The sequence below is a fragment of the Salvia miltiorrhiza genome, chromosome 4 (assembly GCF_028751815.1).
Source record: "Salvia miltiorrhiza cultivar Shanhuang (shh) chromosome 4, IMPLAD_Smil_shh, whole genome shotgun sequence".
NCBI classification, from domain to species: Eukaryota; Viridiplantae; Streptophyta; class Magnoliopsida; order Lamiales; family Lamiaceae; genus Salvia; species Salvia miltiorrhiza.
The window spans coordinates 19,211,673-19,233,676 of NC_080390.1; the positions used below are offsets into that span (position 1 = coordinate 19,211,673).

Genomic DNA, 22,004 nt, shown 5'->3' on the forward strand with positions numbered 1-22,004 from the left:
TCAAAGATATAGCGGTCTTTCCCATTCTCTTGGAGCTAGCAAACTGTCGCATAAACATGAGGTATAAGTCCCCATAAGAGTAGATGGAGCTGCTTTTCAAGTTGTGGAACCATCTCTGGGCCATTCCTGATAAGGTGGTGGCAAAAATTCGGCATTTTATGCCTTCTCCATACTGGTGTAACGATGCCAGGCCCTCGAACCGTGCCATATGTGCCTCCGGGTCAGTCGTCCCATCATAATCGAGAGAGATTGGGCGATAATTCACTGGTAAGGGTTCCAGTAAGATCTCATCTGAGAATGGACTATTGCTTAGTCTCGGCACCTGTCGGTGAGGTGCGTTCTTCCTTCTTCCCCCAGATGTGCACATGGCCCTGCGCTTGTGTGGAATTTCCCTTCGAGGCTCTTCCTCCTGTTCCTCCGATGAATATGCTTCCTCGTCGGAGACTTCGTTTCTTACGGTCTCTTGGGGATGCTCTCTCAGTTCTGTTTCTAGGCTCTTCAGCTGACTTTTAAGGAATGATACTCTCTCTTTGAGTCTGGTGTTCTCCCTTTGGGTGCCCCGACTGCGCTGTGGAGTAGTGCCACTTGTAGAGTCGCCTACATCCTCGATTTGGACACTGTTAGTGACAAACTTCCTCTTGTTCTTCCCTTGTCCTTCCCCGGTATTTCCCATTCCCTTTTGCGTGACCGGGTGTGATATGTTAGGTAATTCGCGATCCTTGTCCTGGGCTGGTGCTGTGGTGGTTTTCTTGTGTGTTGCGGGCTCGGCTTCTCCCAATGCTGTCGGGATAACGGGAGGGGGCTGCATCCCTGCCAGTTGCCGGATTGTGGCGTAGTTGAGCATTGCTAGCATTTGTTCAGTGATCGTAACATTGAGGGGCCCTAGTGTGGAAGTAGGCACTGTACCCCCTGGTGCTGAAGTTCCGATCAGAGACTGTGTTGTTCCCGGAGTAGTCCCAGTAGGCCCCGAGGCGGGGTTGTTGAAAGTGGTGAAACCTGGTGGTGTGAGTTCAGACAAGTTAATCCCTTGGGTCGAAGGGATCCCAGCCTTCCCGGTTCCTGACTCTCCCGCGACTGTGTCAAAATCCTTAGCCAGATTCTTACAAGGATCGTCAATTCCCATGGTTGGTACCTGAAGTAAATAGACGTCAGTATAAGCATATATGAATAATTATTACTGCGCAGCCGTACTGCGCAGCCCTGTCTCCTCTATCCTTGGGATCATTGACCGCAAGGGTGGGGCCCGTAAAACCCTAGAGAAACCCTGGAGAGATTCTTAAAACGAAAGATTCATAGAAGCCCGCGAACTTTGGCCCATAAAGCCATTCAGGATCAAACGTATGGATTTCTCGAAGAGAAAAGTTGCGTAGAAAACCCTTCCTCATAGATATTCATGAGGAACATCAAGTTTTTTTGGGAAATAAACCCAGAAAAGATATCTCCACATTTCATCACCAGAAAGGAAAAAAACCATTATGACAATAAGGAGCTCAGTTATATGGTAATCATTACCAAAGAAAACAAACGTTAGTGAACATTGATATCAGGGAAGTGAAAGTTTTAGGCAATCTTTAATCATACATCAACAAAGAAAAACCCTCAGGATTATACCGGAAGCCGCTACCTAACAGAGGCGTTAGGCAGGTAAACAGAGATAAGTGTGAGTGAACAGGGGTTTATGCACAATAACATGTAAGAACAGAGCATGCATGTAAAATTTCAGAACTCTCAAATCAACCAAAACTCTCGCCCCAACTCAACTGTTCCCATGTGCATACGAATGGTAAGTGAACTTCTACGAGCGAAAAAACTCATCTAAAGAACGAACACCCCATCCCAAAGCTAAGATTTACAACAAATACATTAGGATCTAAGAATCATACGGACTCATTAACACACATGTCCATCTGCCAAATGGTAGCGGTGCAAAAAGTTACTTGCATTGGCACCATTATTCTTACACATTCACTTCATCTCAAATCAGTACTTTGTGTAACTTCATTTTCTTACAATCTGATTTCTGTTAGTACTCTTACTGCCACAAACAAATGCTCAGTGTTGTTTACACATGACTCCTTTGTTATTCATGGAGCTTGACTCAACCCAAAACACCTAAGGGATTGACTCGCAATCGTACGAGGTCGTCCTAGTGTAATAAGCTAACCCAAGTCATCTCTCAAGGAAGGCTAAACAGGGCTCTGATTATGCTACGCACAGAAAATAGGAAATAAACCTAAACAGTCTATTCAGAAGTTTGGGTCTAACACTCACTCTCCAATTAACTAATGCGTAATTGAAATAAAGTATATAAAGTTAACTAGGCAATAGATAGAAAGCAACCAAAGAATGCAATAAGAAGGCATATAAAGCTAGGGTTCTAAACTAGCAATCTAGAAAGCAATAATTAAATCAACAATCATGCATAGGCCACGATTATCTAGGCGAGATAAAAAAACAAACATTCAATGGAATAGTCTTTTACAGATACCAAAACATACATGTAAAACTTGAGAGAAAAGATCGGTCCCTTCTACTATTACAGACATGCTATTTATAAGAGATGGAGAGGAGAGGGTAAGATTGTCTTTTCCTTCATGGCACGTGCTCGGTACGTCCTTGACGTCGTTGTCACTGGTGGTTGTCCTTGCTCCAACGGCCTTGCAGCTTTTGTATTCTTCAGAAAGTAGTTGGGAGCTCTTCGCTCGTGCCGTCATCTCTAGGTGTTGAAGCCTGCGCTGCCTTCTCCAAGGAGTGCTGGTGCTGCGCCGCCCTCTCTTAGGGTGGTGATGACTGCGCTGCTCCTTCAGGGGGGTGGGGTGACTGTGCTGCTCCTTCTAGGGGTGGAATGACTGCGCTGCTCCTTCAAGGGGTGGAATGACTGCGCTGCTCCTTCAGGGGGTGGAATGACTGCGCTGCTCTCTCAAAGGGGCACTGGGATCTCCGTTCTTTGTCCTGCACTGTTAGTTTTCCTATTTTGTGCGATAATCATTAAGGCAGTAGATACTTCATATTGGTAACATATGGAATACGGGTCGTGTGCTGCGCTGATGAGGACCTTATCCCTCATCAGAAAGCATTAGCCATCATTAATCCTAAACAACATGTAAACAAAAAGCAACACAAATTCAACGGAGAATTACACTAACAAATTAACCAATGATCTAACTATACTAACTAGGCGATAAGATTAACAAAGCATAAATCAATACTAAATATCATTATCTAAACGTGTTCAATTAACTAGGAAAACAACAACCAAGGAAGCTTGTAGAAATCGATAAATCAAAAGATAGAACTTACAATTGATTAAAGGAAACGAGGATCTAGCGTAATCCGAGAGTTTCTAATGTGTTTCTCCCTACCAAAACTGTAAGAAAATATAATAAAAATGCAGCTGGGGGTTGGCTGGGTCGAGAATGGGCGATGAAACCCTAAAAAAATGGGTTTTAAACCCTCAAAAATGAAACTGCCAGATCGCGCAGGCGGCTATGTCGCGCAGGCGGCAGTGGCTGCCCGGGAGGCGGTGGCCGTGAATGGGCGCCGCCGCCTACCCCCTTTGTAACTCTTCACCAATTGCAAGTGGGCGAGAGGCGCGAAGCGGCGGGCAGCGCCGAGACGGCGGTGGCCGGCCGGGAGGTGGTGGCCGTGAGTGGGCGACGGCCGTGACATTTCTTCAAAATGCGATCAAAACTTCACGAAACGCCAAAAACACCTCGACACCCTGAAAAACGACAAGAATGAGCACAACTCCATTGAGCAAGTATACAATAATACAAAAAAGTTGTAACACCCCGTATTTTTACCCTATGATTGATAGGATCGAGACACTATTACGAGCACTGAGATATTAGCAGTTGTTTAAGACCGAGATGAAATTTCTCAATAGATTGAGATATGAGTATTCTAAAATTCTGATGATGGAACTAATGAATGAATTACTTTGAGAGAATGAGTTTTGATAGAGATTCTGATTGAACTGGGATGAGGATATAGATTCTATTTTCGATAGGGGAAGCATAATTATTTTGAGATGGTGTAGAATGTAGAGTTTAAGAGCATACTCGACTAGAAATAGAGTCGATGAGAGTAAGTGAGAATTACAATAGAGAAGAGTTGAAATAGTGAGATGATTGAGTTGACGTTAGATTTACACTGACGTTAGGATTTCACTAATTTAAATTGAGTGAGAATATTTAAATGCCTTTTATGTGAGATACTTGATACATGTGTGACTATGATTGAATGAATATGATTTCCTTGAGTATTATAGCACACGAGATTAATTTTTTTAATAAAAATGAGTAACCAACGAGATATATTTTAATTGGTGAATAATTAAATCGAGTTAAAATTTTTCCTAACGAAATTTCTAGGAATTAAGTTAATGAGATACTCTGCTGTGGCATCTGAGATGTTCTCTGCTCTGGTATGAGCTACTCTGCTCTGCTCTGTCGAGATGTTTCTGCTCTGCTCTGGCGAGCTGTTTCTGCTCTGCTCTGCCGAGCTATTTCTATTATGCTTTGGCGAGCTGTTTCTGCTCTGCTCTGCCGAGCTGTTTCTGTTCTGCTCTGGCGAGATGTTTCTACCCTGCTCTAGCCTCTGAGATGCTCCGGTCTCTGCTCTGCCGTATGAGTTGTTTAGCTCTGGTCTCCACTTGCTAATTTAAGCATGTGTGGCAATTAATTAAATACTCCCTCCATCCACGAAAGAACTTCCTATCTTTCCTTTTTGGGACGTCCACAAAAGAACTTCCTACCTATTTTTGGACCATACCCCACCACTTATAATCCTTTTTCTTTTCACTTTTCACAACTCCCAATATTAATTATAACACATTTTCACCACTCCCAATACACTCAACAATATTTTTTCTTAAAACTCGTGTCACTCCCTCCTACGAAGTTCTTTCATGGACGGAGGGAGTATTATAAGTTATGCTTGGAGGCTAAGCAAAGGACGTAAATAAAACAAATTATTTCTCTTTCTCTCCCCAAATGTACCGTCCCCTCTCATCCTTTTTCTCTGTCAATTTTCTTCATCATCCTCCATTGATGATCATATACAAAGCTTCATAGATCATTTCTATACCATAAGCTTCCATTAAAACGAGCTCTAAACATCTATACACTTCAAATCAAGAGCAACTATGGAAGGTTGTTAAAGCTTGAAGTCAAGAGGATATTTTCATTTTCTACTCAAAAATCATTGAGTAAGTGTTAGATTTATTTAAATCTAATCATATTTGAGTTATATAAGCATGTATATGGATGAAAATAGCATGAAAACCCACTTATTTCTCTTTTCATTTTTTCGAAGATTAGGGTTCATACTCTTCAAAAAAATTTCATCATCTAATCTTAAATTGAGATTATATTTATGCTACTGAGATCTTGTTTAGTCCATTTCTGCATGTAAAGAATGGATTTAGATTGACATGTGAATTGTTGGATGAGTTAGTTTATATGATATTGAGAAGTTTGAAGTTCATGGAGTGAGTGATGAATTGATTATGATTATGAGTTTATGAGAGTGTTGGAATGATATTTGACGGATTAGAATAATGATTAAAGGTGTTTGATGATGATTGAAGTGAGTTAAATTGAAAACCTTTTAAAGGCTACTGACCTACTGACTTTCGATGGGGTTGTTGATACCCAAAAGTCTTGAAACTTTTATGATGAGTTAAATTTGAGATTTATTGATGTTGAACTAATTGACTTGTTGAGTTTTGATGACGACGAGCCTATATGTCACCCTCTACTGATGGGACGAATTCGGGTCCTGCAACAAGCGGGATTGTGTACACAGAGGTAACCGTGAGCCGTCTTTCAGGTCGGCCGGTTAGAGGTGATTGTGAGCTGTCCTTCGGGTCGGCCGGTCACGGTACTTGAGAAGGAGGCCTACTTCTCAGTACCTTTAATGATGATGATTTGTAGATGTGGTACATACATAACGAGAACTTTGACCGGTCATTTATTTATGATGTTTATGATTGTTAACTGCTTACACGGGTTCTTTTGAGTAAAATCCCCGTGTATTGCTTATGTGGCAAGTTCAATCTATAGCTCTAAAAGCTAGTTTTCATTGATTTTCGGCTTATGTCCACTGAGTATTTTGTACTCAGCCCTGCATGTATTTCTAAACGTGCAGGATAAGTGAGGAGGGAGATTGGACTGGTGTTGGCAGGGATTTTGTTTCAGATAATCTTCATTATACCGTAGTTATATTCCTTGCGGTAACATCAAGATGTTGAAGTTTATTTTGAACTTAATCTTCGAGCCTTACGAACGACCACGACGTATTACATGTGTCTCAACTGAGAAAATACGTGTTTTATCCAAAACACGTCATTCACCAAGAAGAAGTATCCCTGGAACCAGACTTGAGCTATGAGGAGAGACCAGAAGTTATTCTGGACAGGAAGATACAACAATTGCGAAATAAATCAATTGCTTGGGTGAAGATCCAATGGAAAGATCACGGCCAAGAAGAAGCAACTTGGGAACTTGAGGAAAAGATGAAAGAGAAGTACTTTGAGTTTTTTTTCCGAAGCTGAGTAACTCAAATTTCGGGACGAAATTTTTTTTAGAGGGGTAGGATGTAACACCTTTTATTTTTACCCTATGATTGATAGGATCGAGACACTATTACGAGCACTAAGATATTAGCAGTAGTTTAAGACCGAGATGAAATTTCTCAATAGATTGAGATATGAGTATTCTAAAATTCTAATGATGGAACTAATGAATGAATTACTTTGAGAGAATGTGTAACACCCCGATTTTCATACACTTTTCAATATAAAATCCTTGAAAAACTAATAGATAAAATAAAATTTCTTGAATTATAAAAGTTTAAATCAATTTAAATTCAACTTGTCAAAACTAAAGTAGTAACATGAAATATAATGATAAACTAAAAAGTAACATGTTCAACTTAAATTTCTATGAAAATACTAAATCTCTAGTCATTCTCGACTTCCATGGCCGCCTCAACTCCAAAACTGCAAAACTGAAGAGAAAGGGGTGAGCATATTGCAAATATACTCAGTGAGGACATGCACATATTCACATACGCTTATACATGCAAATAATTCACATTGTCATACACATATTCTAAATTCTGAGTGTTTCTGATCATGTACTTGAACATGATATTCTGCGTTTCTGATCATGTACTTGAACATGATATTCTGCGTTCTGATCATGTACTTGAACATGATATTCTGCGTTTCTAATCATGTACTTGAACATGATATTTTGCGTTTCTAATCATGTACTTGAACATGATATTCTGCGTTTCTGATCATGTATTTGAACATGATATTCTGAACATGTATTTCTACATGGCTGAGCAAGTATAATCAAACATGAACTAAGAGCATATAAAAACATACATGAATATAACTACAAGCATATAATCCCTCACCTTAATAGTCAAATTCGAAATCAGGATCTTACTCGCACCGCACCTAATTTAATAAATACAAAACTTATAGAGTCAATATATGAAATTGGCCACTTTCACATAGTAAACTTAAAAATTGGCCAGTCAAATAAAAACTTTAAAATTTGGCCACTTTTTATGGAAAAGTACAAAATTACCCCAACAATAAAAATTAAAAAATTAGCCACCCATAATCTTCTCACTCTCTCTCTCTCAGAAACGCACCCGCTCCCTCTCTCTCTCCAGTAGCTATGCGGCGGTGGCGGCGACGGAGCTGATGGCGGCTCGCGGTCCCAGGATTCAGCGGGAGATGGAGTGGAGGAAGATGGCGTCGGCGACGCTAACCTTGGCGGTGGCTACTGCTGCAATTTCTCGTGCTTCAGATCCGAGAATTGGGAGCGGATTCCGCCGTCGGCCGGAGAGGGTCAGGGCAATTGGCTGGAGCTGGTGGGGTCAGGGCGTGGGCTCGTTGAAAAGCGTGCGTGGATGGTTGGAGCTCGTCGCCGATCCGTGATGGAAGATGTTCATCCGACGGTTCAACCGGATCGGCGACTGGTAGAGGACTGCGAGATTCCAGTACGATCTGATGAGCTATTCGCTCAACTTCGAAATTGAAGAGCCAATTTTGTTTAGTTCAAGTAGTTGGAATGATTCTCACAAACAAAAAAAAAAAGTTGCGTAAGTAGAGAGAATCATTTTTTCAAAAAAGCATTTGACCTCTAGAAAAAGTTGTCTTCTGACCCACGACTCCAATTTTGAATCACTTTTCCATAAAAATAAACTCTAGCTTGTATATATTGATGTGAAATAAACAAGATTGTGTATTGTGTTGAAATCACAACTAAATTTATGAATTTATAATTTAATGTTTTTGAATTCACAACTTAATGTTTTTGAATTCACAACTAGCTCGATGAATTCACAACTTAATATTCTTGAATTTACAACCAAATCTATAAATTCACAATCAAAATAAATTACAGTTTTAATTGTGAATTCAAACTTTAAAAACTCAAATTCACAACTACTTGAATTAACAACCAAAATAAATTCTAGTTGTGAATTAAATTCAGGTTGTGAATTCGACTGATTGTGAATTCACAACCAACATAAATCTGGTTGTGAATTCGTTTGTTGTGAATTCACAACCAAAAAATTCTAGTTGTTAATTAATTTTTGGTTGTGAATTCGACTGGTTGTGAATTAAATTTTGGCTGTGAATTCGACTAGTTGTGAATTCACAAACAAAAAATTCTGGTTGTGAATTCGACTGGTTGTGAATTCTCAATTCACAACCAGTGTGAATTCACAACCAAAAAATTTTGGTTGTGAATTCACACTGGTTGTGAATTGCGGGATTTTTTAAAGGGGTGATGTAAAGTGGCCATTTTTTAATTTTTAATGTGGAAGGGTATTTTAGTAACAGTGGCCATTTTTTTATGTTATTATTTTAGTGGACAATTTTTAAGTTTACTATTTCAAAGTGGCCATTTTAAAAATCCACTCAAACTTATATGAGGATTTAAGTAAAAACCTTCATTAAAAGTGTGATATATGATTCAATATTTTATAGAACCTAAACTATCTTTCATAAAACTTATGTAAACCTCATTATTAGTAATACTAATATTAATACTAATCTAGCATAGTAAATTAAAAGATATGTGCCGTAAAGAAAATAAGCTAAATTAAACAGACCATTTAATCACAAGGCCTAATCAACTTAATTATTTATATCCTTACTTAATTTATTCCACAAAAATATGAAATTGTCCAAGTCTGTGCATGGAAATTTACGAATATTAAACTAATTCATAGCTTAATTGCTACTAAAATATTCCCTTTAGTAAAATATATATATATATATATATATAATAAAAATTGAGCACAACAAGCTAATAAAAAAATTATTCTGATCAACTCATCATGCATGCGTCTTTAGAATTAAAAAAATATTTAAAACAACACCCTATTACTATTCCTATTCTGTTTGAAAAAAAAGTAACAAAAGTGAACGACACTAATTTTGAAAAAAAGGATAAAAAGCTTACCAATGTCTAGAAAGATAGTTTCCTGACTTGACGAAGAGAAAAAAATATCTAGAGCTAACTTCAATATATGCGTGTGTTTTCTTAGGGTAAATATTATGCCCCCTATTTATACAAGTCTTTAAAAGAGTTTGATAAGTGTAAAATTTGTATTCTATGTATATCTCCTAATAAGATAAAGAATAAAGCTAATAAAAGAGTTCTAGTTCTAATAGGAATCGAAATAATAATAATAATAATAATAATAATAATAATAATAATAATAATAATAATAATAATAATAATAGTAATAATAATAGTAATAATAATAATAATCTAGATAAAATAAATAGTGCATATCTATATGTTTCATATAATTATAAAAAAATAATAAGCTATATCAGAAAATACTAATAATTAAACTTATATAATAAATCTAAATATTCGGGGTATTACAGAATGAGTTTTGATAGAGATGCTGATTGAACTGGGATGAGGATATAGATTCTATTTTTGATAAGGGAAACATAATTATTTTGAGATGTAGAGTGTAGAGTTTAAGAGGATACTCGACTAGAAATAGAGTCGATGAGAGTAAGTGAGAATTACAATAGAGAAGAGTTGAAATAGTGAGATGATTGAGTTGACGTTAGGATTTCACCAATTTAAATTGACTGAGAATATTTAAATGACTTTTATGTGACCTACTTGATACATGTGTGACTATGATTGAATGAATATGATTTGCTTGAGTATTATAGCACACGAGATTAATTTTTTAAATAAAAACGAGTAACCAACGAGATATATTTTAATTGGTGAATAATTAAATTGAGTTAAAAATTTTCCTAACGGAATTTCTAGGAATTAAGTTTATGAGATACTCTACTCTGGCCTGAGCTACTCTGCTCTGGCATCTGAGATGTTCTCTGCTCTGCTCTGCTCTGGTACGAGCTACTAAGCTCTGCTCTACCGAGATGTTTCTGCTCTGCTCGGGCGAGATGTTTCTGCTCTGCTCTGGCGAGCTGTTTCTGCTCTGCTCTACCGAGATGTTTCTGTTCTGCTCTGGCGAGATGTTTCTGCTCTGCTCTGGCGAGCTATTTCTGCTCTGCTCTACTCTACCGAGATGTTTCTGTTATGCTCTGGCGAGATGTTTCTGCTCTACTCTGGCGAGCTGTTTCTGCTCGTGCTCTGCTCTGGCGATCTGTTTCTGTTATGCTATGGCGAGATGTTTCTACTCTGCTCTGGCCTCTGAGATGCTCCGGTCTCTACTCTGACGTATGAGTTGTTCAGCTCTGGTCTCCACTTGCTAATTTAAGCATGTGTGGCAATTAATTAAATATTATAAGTTATGCTTGGAGGCTAAGCAAAGGACGTAAATAAAACAAATTATTTCTCTTTCTCTCCCCAAATGTACCGTCCCCTCTCATCCTTTTTCTCTGTCAATTTTCTTCATCATCCTCCATTGATGATCATATACAAAGCTTCATAGATCAGTTCTATACCATAAGCTTCCATTAAAACGAGCTCTAAACATCTATACACTTCAAATCAAGAGCAACTATGGAAGGTTTTTAAAGCTTGAAGTCAAGAGGATATTTTCATTTTCTACTCAAAAATCATTGAGTAAGTGTTAGATTTATTTAAATCTAATCATATTTGAGTTATATAAGCATGTATATGGATGAAAATAGCATGAAAACCCACTTATTTCTCTTTTCATTTTTCCGAAGATTAGGGTTCATACCCTTCAAAAAAATTTCATCATCTAATCTTAAATTGAGATTATCACTACTAAAAAAATGCTCATACATAACGGTAATTTTCCGTTATCTATGTACCAAAAAAAGCGTTGTATATAGTGGTGTTATGTATGAGGGCGCTTATACATAACGGTAAGATACCGTTATCTATACTATGTATACATAACGGTACTAAGACGATACATAACAGATAAAATACCGTTGTGTATAATTGTAATACGTAACAGTAAAATCTGTTATAAAATATATTTTTTTGTTATGTATTGTAATTATACATAACGATTTTTTATATTTTTCATAACAGTTAATTACCGTTTTCTTATGATAGCATACATAACAGTTTTTTACCGTTATAAAACTTATTTTTTCTACTATAAAATGTATTTCTTATACACTTTGTTGTCGTTTATGCATAACGTTTTTTTGTATTTTATATAACGGTAATTTCCGTTATGTATTTTCAAATGCAGAATTCAAACATTTTTTTCCTGTTTTTGTAATTTTCTAAATACAAATTATACAATATACAATATCCTCAAACACAACATATGCTACAGCCAAAACATATATTATATAAATATTTAATAATCCAAATAACTCCATCCATCCATAATCAAACTGTTAAATATTAACCAACCAAGTAATGTATCTACGTAACTAGAATAGTCAATTTACAATTTTCAACAAAAAATAAGTACTCTGAAGCGGCTTTCAGTCAACAACATTCCATTCATCCATCCAAACTTCCATCCTGCAAAAATGCGAAATGAAATATGAAAATCAAACGCAATCAATTCTAAGTCTGATGCATTGTGAAGGTACTAAATTCTTACCCAATTCATTGAATTGATCCCAAGCTTCCTATCCTGCACATCTCAAAACATAACACAAGTCGAGAAAATAATAGAGCTGTGATTTTCATTACAAGTTAACAAATATTCTCATCATAACCTGTCCATAGTAATAGGTAAATCACCATCTGCCCAAACAACTAAACATCATCACTTAGTAAGACATTAATATTATATATGGACTTACATAAAAAGCCACAAACTGCCCAAACAAGAACATCTCATTTGAAGCAAAACCCGAACCTTCACAAAGTCAAGAAGCATAATTAATTCATACTAAGCAAAAAATTAATTTGGAGAAGTAACTTACAGAGCAAAATCATAGAGAAGAGACTTATAATACTCAGTTGAAAAAAAGTAGTTCACCTGCTTGTCTTCTAGTGAATTCAGCTTACCATCCTATAATAGAACATACGAATTAAGAGTCAAACAATTATGCAATGTATGAACCCAGTTTAAAAGTAGTACATGCATATTAATACAATAATACCTGAATCCTGGTAAGCCCTGTTTGCTTAGCAAGCATTTGCTTATCCGAGTTCTTAAGGTACCTGCATTCCAACAAAAAAAATTCCTCAATATTAATAACTCCTCATATATAACATTCAACAATAAAATTAACTGCATATTAATGAAATTCAAAAATAATTACGGATGAAGAAAGTGTTGAAAGAGCCAAGCACGAAGCACCGAGACAGCTCTCTCAGGCAGCCCTCTCTGCGGTCTCCACGCATTGTTGTGCAGCATCCCTACCTGCTGCCGATCCACAAACCTCAGCCTCGGCAGCTCCGAACCTTGGTCCTCCCCCAAGCTCTTGTTCAAGGCCTTCATCTGCGCGCAAATCGTGGATTTTAGACACCGGAATTGCTATGATTCCTACAATGACATGTTTATAGGACAAGATGGTCTCCATATCAGATTTGTTCTTGGAAATTTCATCGATTAGAAATCGTTAATCAGTTCAACACAATATGAGAAGCCAATCTATCATTGGAAAAGAACATGGATTTTCAAAGGGTCCCCTAGGATTTTGGGGCTTAACCCATGAACCTAGATAAGCCCTTGCTACAATGATAGATTGGAAATTGAAAACTAGTATAATATGCTATGAAGATGCAATTAAAAAGCAAAATACCTGGTAAAGGCAATAGGAAATTAGCAGCCCAACATAAACAATAAGGACAATCAAAACAACCAAGTGCCTTCCGGATAAATGCAACAGTATGAGGAATCAGAAAATGCAACTAAACTACTCATATATGTTAATTGGTCTATTAAAGTGAAAAATTTAGATTAAGCTGAAATTTGAAATTTCAGTAGCATAGATTTTTCACATTATATGCTAATAAGTGATATGAAACAAGTTTATAAATCTTAATTAGGATAACATGATCATTTAAAACATGTGTCAGCCTGGATAAAGCTGAGTTCCTGTTCCTGAAACAAAGGGAAAACAGACACACTCACAATTACTTGCTTTATAATTAGAGCTAGAAATAGGTTGAATATCATCATCAAGTAATGCCAATTAATTCATAAAAAGCCATAAGAATTCTAACATGGGCAGTGAACAAAACCTCAACTTTTTCCAAGAACTTGTAATAAATCAATATTCTATAGTTAGGGAAATAGTTAGAGATTTTGTGCAGACCTCTTTGCTCATTTCTCACCCTCGAATCGACAACGTTCGACATTCGGTCGATTCCTGAAATAGGGGAATAGTTAGGGAAGAATTAGAACAAGGATTTAACATAGAATAAGTAAAGAAAAAGAACAAAATAGAAGAAGAAAATGGGGCAGCAATAGCCGAGAACCACCACGGCGAAGGTGCAACTGGCGGCGACGACCGCTGGTGCTGCTCGAGCCGCGGCGGTTTGCGGCAGATGTCGCGGTGAGCCCTAGCAGCGCGTCGTCCGATACTTGCTTCGCGAGGTACAGCGGATACCATTCCTCGGTCCAGTCGTATGTCGCCGATGATTCCTTGTGCTCCGCAGCTTATCTTCCTGAATCACGCTCTCATCGCCCGCTGCAGCCGAGATTTCCTCGGTGATTGCCGAACTGCCGCGAGCTTTCGACAGGAGCAGCGATGAGGATACCATAGCAAGGATACGTAGCGGCGATTCGCGGCGGCGCCGCGAACGAGAGCAGGGGGCGGAGGGAGATCGGTGAGGAAGCGTAGATGGCAAGGGGAGAGAGAACGAGTAAGAGAGAAGGAATACCTGAAACGATGAGAGCAGAGGGCGTGAGGAACGGTCGAGCAGCGGCAGCGGCGGCGGCGGCGGCGAGATTCACCGGAGAAAGAGAAATTCAAAGTGAAACTTGAAACCCTAGATTTCTGATTTTGAAATTGAGGGAGGTATTTAGTTTGTTTATAAATTAGAATTAATGACATAAATAAATAAAAATAAAATTAATAAATAAATAATACTTATATATAACGATTTTCTTAACGCTAAAATAATCGTTATAAAGCAGATGCTCATAGATAACGTATAACTTAACGGTTTAATAATACCGTTATTTATATCACTAATAGATAACGCAAATATGTAACGCTTAATTTGATACTGTTACAAATACATTTGGATAACAGTACATACATAACAAAATTTTGTAAAACCGTTATATATCACTAAAAGTGCGCTCATACATAACGGTTTTTGACCAAAACCGTTATATATGAACCGTTATCCCTATTTTGATTTTTAGTAGTGTATATTTATGCTACTGAGATCCTATTTAGTCCATTTCTGCATGTAAAGAATGGATTTAGATTGATATGTGAATTGTTGGATGAGTTAGTTTATATGATATTGAGAAGTTTGGAGTTCATGGAGTGAGTGATGAATTGATTATGATTATGAGTTTATGAGAGTGTTGGTATGATATTTGACGGATTAGAATAATGATTAAAGGTGTTTGATGAGGATTGAAGTGAGTTAAATTGAAAACCTTTTAAAGGCTACTGACCTACTGACTTTCGATGGGGTTTTTGATACCCAAATGTCTTGAAACTTTTATGATGAGTCTATAAGGGTGTCATGAGCGTGCATGTAAAATTTCAAGTCATTTGGACTTCGTTTACTACCCTTTTAAAATGCAAAACACCAACTGCAACTTTCTACCGAAAATTTCAAAGACAGACCTTTGAGTCACCCTTCTCAGTAGTTTCCCCTGAAGTTTTTCCTTCCCAATTTTTTATGGTAAAGATATTAATGTGTTATCTAACTACCCACAAAATTTCAAGTCATTTCGGCAATGGTTACTATTTTTCAAAAATCAAAATCTCTGGTTGCACGAAACTGCCGAATATGGTAGACTGTGGGAGAACGGTCATATCTCTTAAACCACTTGGAGTTTTTCAACCTAATTTTTTTAAAATGAAACTAGATTCAAAGAGGTTTCCAATAGTATGAGTCTCAAACCCAGGAGAGTTCAGAGGAGAAACAGTTGATTCTCTTAAGTTAAGGCAGTGCAGAAAGAGTAAATTGAATCAGATTTTGATTATGAGATGAGATATGAATTAAAGATGCCTATATGTGGCTTAGTGAAGATGAATTGAGCTTATACATGAAAAATGAAATAAAATGGCATAACTTGTTTATGTGAGTTAATTTTTGAATAATTGGTTTAAGAATGATTTATAAAATAGATTTTTGGGAAATTTCCCCGACTAAAAATATTTTATTTTTTCAAAAATGAGTTTGTGTATGTGATTGCTATGTGCTTATGGATTGTTTATCTATGAGTTGTTCCTTGACAGAGCTTAGACCTAAATTAGGTGATAACTTGAGAATAGAATAGTGATTTCTTAGAAAGTGTTTACGATATGAGATCGAGATAGACGGAGTGTAGTGATGAGGAGATGACTTATGGATTGTTTATCTATGAGTTGTTCCTTGACAGAGCTTAGACCTAAATTAGGTGATAAGTTGAGAATAGAATAGTGATTACTTAGAAAGTGTTTACGATATGAGATCGAGATAGACGGAGTGTAGTGATGAGGAGATGAAATAGTACTAAGATAGGAATGGTATTCTTAGTCAGGAAGTTTCTGACTAATCTCTTTTATTCTTATCATGAACTACTCCGATGTGATGGTATCTGAAGATACGAGCAGAGGACGGAAGTGAGTCCACCCCGAACGCTACGAGAGTAAGCTAGGACATCAGGTGGGCATTATTTTTACTATACGTATATAGAGATCCCCTACGTATCGTAGGCCTCTTATACGAAATGAAGTAAATGACATGAGTTAACTACTCCCTCCGTCCGCCAAAATTATGTAAAATTGCTTGGGCACGAGATTTAATAAAATTAGTGATGATTTTGATGTAGTGGAGAAAGGGTCCCACCACTTTATGAAATGTGTGGTTGAGATTGAATTTTGAGTGGGTTTTTTGTAAATAAAGAGTGTTAGTAAGGATAAAATATTAAAGAGGATGGTGGGACCATTTCCATAAAAGGAAAGTGACATAATCTTGGCGGACGCCAAATATAGTAATTTTTACATAATCTTGGCGGACGGAGGGAGTATTAAATTTCAGTTTGATGAAAATTATTACTGATGATGATGTCTATGAGTTTGATAAATAATTTGAAATTTATTGATGTTGAACTAATTGACTTACCGAGTTTTGATGACGACGAGCCTGTATGTCACCCTCTACTGATGGGACGAATTCGGGTCCTGCGACAAGCGGGATTGTGTACACAGAGGTGACCGTGAGCCGTCTTTCGGGTCAGCCGGTCAGAGGTGATTGAGAGCTGTCCTTCGGGTCGGCCGGTCACGGTACTTGAGAAGGAGGCCTACTTCTCAATACCTTTAATGATGATGATTTGTAGATGTGGTACATACATAACGAGAACTTTGACCGGTCATTTATTTATGATGTTTATGATTGTTAACTGCTTACACAGGTTGTTTTGAGTAAAATCTCTGCGTATTGCTTATGTGGCAAGTTCAATCTATAGCTCTAAGAGCTAGTTTTCATTGATTTTCGGCTTATGTCCACTGAGTATTCTGTACTCAGCCCTGCATGTATTTCTAAACGTGCAGGATAAGCGAGGAGGGAGATTGGACTGGTGCTGCCAGGAATTTTATTTCAGATAATCTTCATTATACCGTAATTATATTCCTTGCGGTAACATCAGGATGTTGAAGTTTATTTTGAACTTAATCAAGAAATTTACTCTTTGCTATATGTCTTCATACATATAGTCTGTTCGCATTTTGCTGCGATACTCTATATATCCCGAGTCATTGTGAGTAATTAGCTATGTCTACTTTGGAAAGGTTGACAAGAATCTCGATGATTTAAAAGTTATAAAGCCAATAATATTTTTATTGATGATGATGTCATCTTTCTTGATTTATCACGTTCAATGATTGCTTCCGCTTGACGTTCAATCTAGTTTTCTCTTGTTACCTTATTAATTTATTTAGTCGTATCGATACTCGGTCCACGCTATCACTGGCTAGGCGTCGGGCTGCGACAAAAGCGCAGAATATGCTCTAATGTGCCACCAAACACCCGCAAAAATCAACCGAAAGTGAGGTAAACAACCCCCCCCCCCCCCCACACTTGATCCTTTGCTTGTCCTCAAGCAAAGTCACACACCAAATGATAGTTGACAAGAAAACTTCCTCACTATTCACAACTCAAACCAATCTAAGTCTCTTAGCCATTTACATTCCTCACAAGATGTTCATTGAAGATTTTAAGAAGCAACAACCACATGATACAATTCAATCCGATCAAACTCGATTCTCCGCTAGAGGTGAATTTCCTAATGTGATTGCCTTTTGATGAGGGATAAGGTCCTCATCAGCGCAGCACATGACCCGTACTCCATATGTTACCAATATGAAATATCTACTGCCTTAATGATTATCGCACAAAATAGGAAAACCAACAGTGCAGGACTAAGAACGGAGATCCCAGCGCCCCTTTGAGAGAGCAGCGCAGTCATCCCACCCCACGAAGGAGCAGCGCAGTCATCCCACCCCACGAAGGAGCAGCGCAGTCATCCCATCCCATGAAGGAGCAGCACAGTCATCCCATCCTAAGAGAGGGCAGCGCAGCACCAGCGCACCTTGGAGAAGGCAGCGCAGGCTTCAACACCTAGAGATGCCGACACGGGCGAAGAGTTCCCAACTACTTTCTGAAGGAGGCAAAAGCTGCAAGGCCGTTGGAGCAAGGACAATCACCAGTGACAACAACGCCAAGGACGTACCGAGCACGTGCCATGAAGGAAAAGACAATCTTACCCTTTCCTCTTCATCTCTTATAAATAGCATGACTGTAATATTAGGAGGGACCGATCTTTTCTCCCAAGTTTTACATGTATGCTTTGATATTTGTAAAGAACTATTCCATTGAAGAGTAAAAGAAACATCCGTCCGTCTATTTACTTCAGGTTCCGATCTACTATCAACCTTCTAGTTTAGGTGTTGGTGATTCAGTGCATCACCAACTGGCGCCGTCTGTGGGAAGTTGCTAGTTAAGGCGTGAGTTTTTGGGTGTGTTCAGGGGTTCTGTTCTTCATGATTTTTGCCTGTTATAAGTGGAGATCCAGGGTGTTTGAATATGTTGTGGGGTAAATCTTCAAACGTGTATTCCGATCTGAGTTCTTTGCGTGTTATGCATGAAAAATCTTAGGAAAAGTCATGAAAATTTTTCTTGATGCCTACTGAGTTCGTGTGATTCTTAATGTGTCTGTTATAAATCGTAGCTTTGAGAGATGGTGTTCGTTCCTTAGATGAGTTTTTTTCTTTTTTCGTTTGTAGAGGTTCACTTAGCATTTGTACGCATATGGGAACATCTGAGTTAGGGCGTGAGTTTTAGCTGGTTTAAGAGTTCCGATTTTTCTATCTGTCTGATTCTTGCTTGCTCTCAACGTGGATCTGTGGTGAATAAACATGGTTTTATTGTGGATCCTCCAGTATATGCACAGATCTGAACCTCATTCGAAATTTTTTCTTTCTTGCATGAGAAAATTCTTGTTCTTTGCGTGGATAGCGTGAAATTATTGTTGAAATTGATACATTGTGTGCGATCTGGGAGAAACCTTACATGTATACCCTGTTCACTCATTTCTATCTCTGTTTACATGTTTAGCACCTCTGTTAAGCAGTGTTGGTGTGTGATTAAAGGCTGCCTAAACCTTCTTGTTGGTATCAACGCTTACTAACTCTTGTTTTCTTTGGTAATGGTCACTATGTAACTGAGCTCCTTATTGCCGTAGTGGGTTTTCTTTTACTCTGGGGATGAGATGTAGCGATACCTTTTCTGGGTTTATTTCCCAGAAGACTCGGTGTTCTTCATGAACGTCTACGAGGGAGATTTTCCTACGCAACTTTTCTCTTTAAGGAATCCGTATATTTGATCCTGAATGACTTTATGGGCCGAAGTTTGTGGACTTCTTTGAATCTTTTCAGGGTTTTTCTAGGGTTTTACGGGCCCCACCAGGGCAGTCAATAATTCTAGGGGTTACGAAAACAGGGCTGCGCAGGCCGCCTGCGCAGCGATAATTATTCATATGTCCTTATGCTAACATCTCTATTTCCTTCAGGTACCGACCATGGGAACCGATGACCCGTACAGGAATCTGGCTAAGGATTTTGACACAGTCGCGGGAGAGTCAGGAACCGGGAAGGCTGGGATCCCTTCGACCCAAGGGATTAACTTATCTGAACTCACACCACCAGGTTTCACCACTTTCAATAACCCGGCCTCGGGGCCTACTGGGACTACTCCGGGAACAACACAGTCTCTGATCGGCACTTCAGCACCAGGGGGTACGGTGCCTACTTCCACACAAGGGCTCCTCAATGTCACGATCACTGAGCAAATGCTAGCGATGCTCAACTATGCCACAATCCGACAACTGGCAGGGGTGCAGCTCCCTCTCGTTACCCCGACAGCATTGGGAGAAGTCGAGCCCGTAACACACAAGAAAACCACCACAGTACCAGCCCAGGACAGGGACCGCGAATTACCTAACATATCACACCCGGTCACGCAAAAGGGAATGGGGAATACCGGGGAAGGACAAGGGAAGAACAAGAGGAAGTTTGTCACTAACAGTGTCCAAATCGAGGATGTAGGCGACTCTACAAGTGGCACTACTCCACAGCGCAGTCGGGGCACCCAAAGGGAGAACACCAGACTCAAAGAGAGAGTATCATTCCTTAAAAGTCAGCTGAAGAGCCTAGAAACGGAACTGAGAGAGCATCCCCAAGAGACCGTAAGGAATGAAGTCTTCGACGAGGAAGCATATTCATTGGAGGAACAGGAGGAAGAACCTCGAAGGGAAATTCCACACAAGCGTAGGGCCATGGGCACATCAGGGGGAAGAAGGAGGAACGCACCTCACCGACAGGTGCCGAGACTAAGCAATAGTCCATTCTCAGATGAGATCTTACTGGAACCCTTACCAGTGAATTATCGCCCAATCTCTCTCGATTATGATGGAACGACTGACCCAGAGGCACATATGGCACGGTTCGAGGGCCTGGCATCGTTACACCAGTATGGAGAAGGCATAAAATGCTGAATTTTTGCCACCACCTTATCAGGAATGGCCCAGAGATGGTTCCACAACTTGAAAAGCAGCTCCATCTACTCTTATGGGGACTTATACCTCATGTTTATGCGGCAGTTTGCTAGTTCCAAGAGAATGGGAAAGACCACTATATCTTTGATGGATGTCAAACAGGAACCACAAGAATCGCTAAGGGAGTATGTGGCCAGGTTCAACATGGCCGTGCTAGACACACCAGAGGCGGAATCACAAATCAAATGTTACGCGTTCGTTCGAGGATTAAAGCAAGGTCCCCTTTTCGACGCATTACAAATAACACCGCCTAAGGAATTCGACAACATCATGGCTATATTACCAGGATATCTGCAATTGGAGGATGCTAAGGCTGCACGAAGGGCCGAGGCCGATAAACTCCGCGTGAAGAAAGGTGACAACGGGATGCATCCCAGTGATAAACACTCTCAGAGAACACCATACAAGGGTCTACCGCCAAGAATACCGGCCATGGCAGTAGAGACCAGGCCCCCTTCTCCGGGACCTGCGCAGAATGATCGACGCAACAAGGATGGTGGTGATATACGAGAGCGCCATCTGTTGAATAGGCCTGCTGACGAAATCTTCCATCTTGTTAAAGATGAAACTTGGTTCCGGGCCCCGTGGAACTACACCAGTGGTAATCCCAAACCAGGGAAAAATGATTTGTTATGCGAGTACCATAACGCTTATGGACACACGACCGTGAATTGTGGACACTTGATGAACCAGCTGGAGATATTGGTGAGACAAGGTTTTTTGGACAGGTTCGTTGCTGGACCTCCGAAGAAAACAAACAGAGAACTGCACAACCGTAATCATAATAATCATAGACGCGACGAGAGGGAGCTGAGGAATGGCGCGGATGACAGACGCGAAGGAGAACTAAGGAATGAAATACCGGAGCGACCACCTTTCCAGAGGGAAATCCATATGATCGTCGGAGAAAATGGTACACCCACATCAAACAGAGCGAAGAAACAACTTGTCAGGGCTGTGAGAACAGGACACTTTAACTCAAAGGTCATGACTATTACCAGCGCAGCCAGTGAACCCACCATATCCTTTGGCCTGGAGGATGCCAGATCACTAATGTACCCCCATGATGACGCCTTAGTCTTCTCAACAGACGTGGCTGGATGCCTGGTCCACCGAGTTTTCGTGGACTCGGGCAGCGCGGTGAATATTGTGTACTGGAACTGCTGGAAGGCCCTTGGCTCGGATGTCAATATTGAACCAACGAATGCACCACTCTATGGATTCTCAGGAGAATCAGTAGTACCAATCGGAATGGTAGAGCTGCCAGTCACCTTGGGACGATCGCAGGGTTATAAAAC

The 22,004-nt window shown here is 39.2% G+C and overlaps 1 protein-coding gene across 6 annotated transcripts; it reads right to left on the reverse strand.

Moving 5' to 3' along the window:
• Positions 1-11,824: 11,824 nt before the first annotated feature.
• Positions 11,825-14,440, reverse strand: LOC131023703 (BEL1-like homeodomain protein 1). 6 transcript variants are annotated; one of them, XR_009101491.1, is made up of 7 exons: positions 13,905-14,440; positions 13,739-13,792; positions 12,740-13,524; positions 12,578-12,638; positions 12,454-12,486; positions 12,070-12,330; positions 11,825-11,987 (listed from the first exon to the last, which is right to left on the reverse strand). XR_009101491.1 is itself a non-coding variant. In XM_057953274.1 (7 exons), the coding sequence occupies exons 2-6, from the start codon at positions 12,916-12,918 to the stop codon at positions 12,112-12,114; spliced, it is 363 nt and encodes a 120-aa protein (XP_057809257.1). In that variant the 5' UTR covers positions 12,919-13,524; positions 13,739-13,792; the 3' UTR covers positions 11,825-11,987; positions 12,070-12,111. The 6 variants fall into 6 exon arrangements, 3 of the variants coding, with proteins under 3 accessions (XP_057809257.1, XP_057809258.1, XP_057809256.1); XM_057953274.1 differs by lacking the exon at positions 13,905-14,440 and having other exon boundaries at positions 12,070-12,145; positions 12,275-12,330; XR_009101490.1 differs by having other exon boundaries at positions 12,740-13,792.
• Between the last annotated feature and the right edge of the window lie 7,564 nt (positions 14,441-22,004).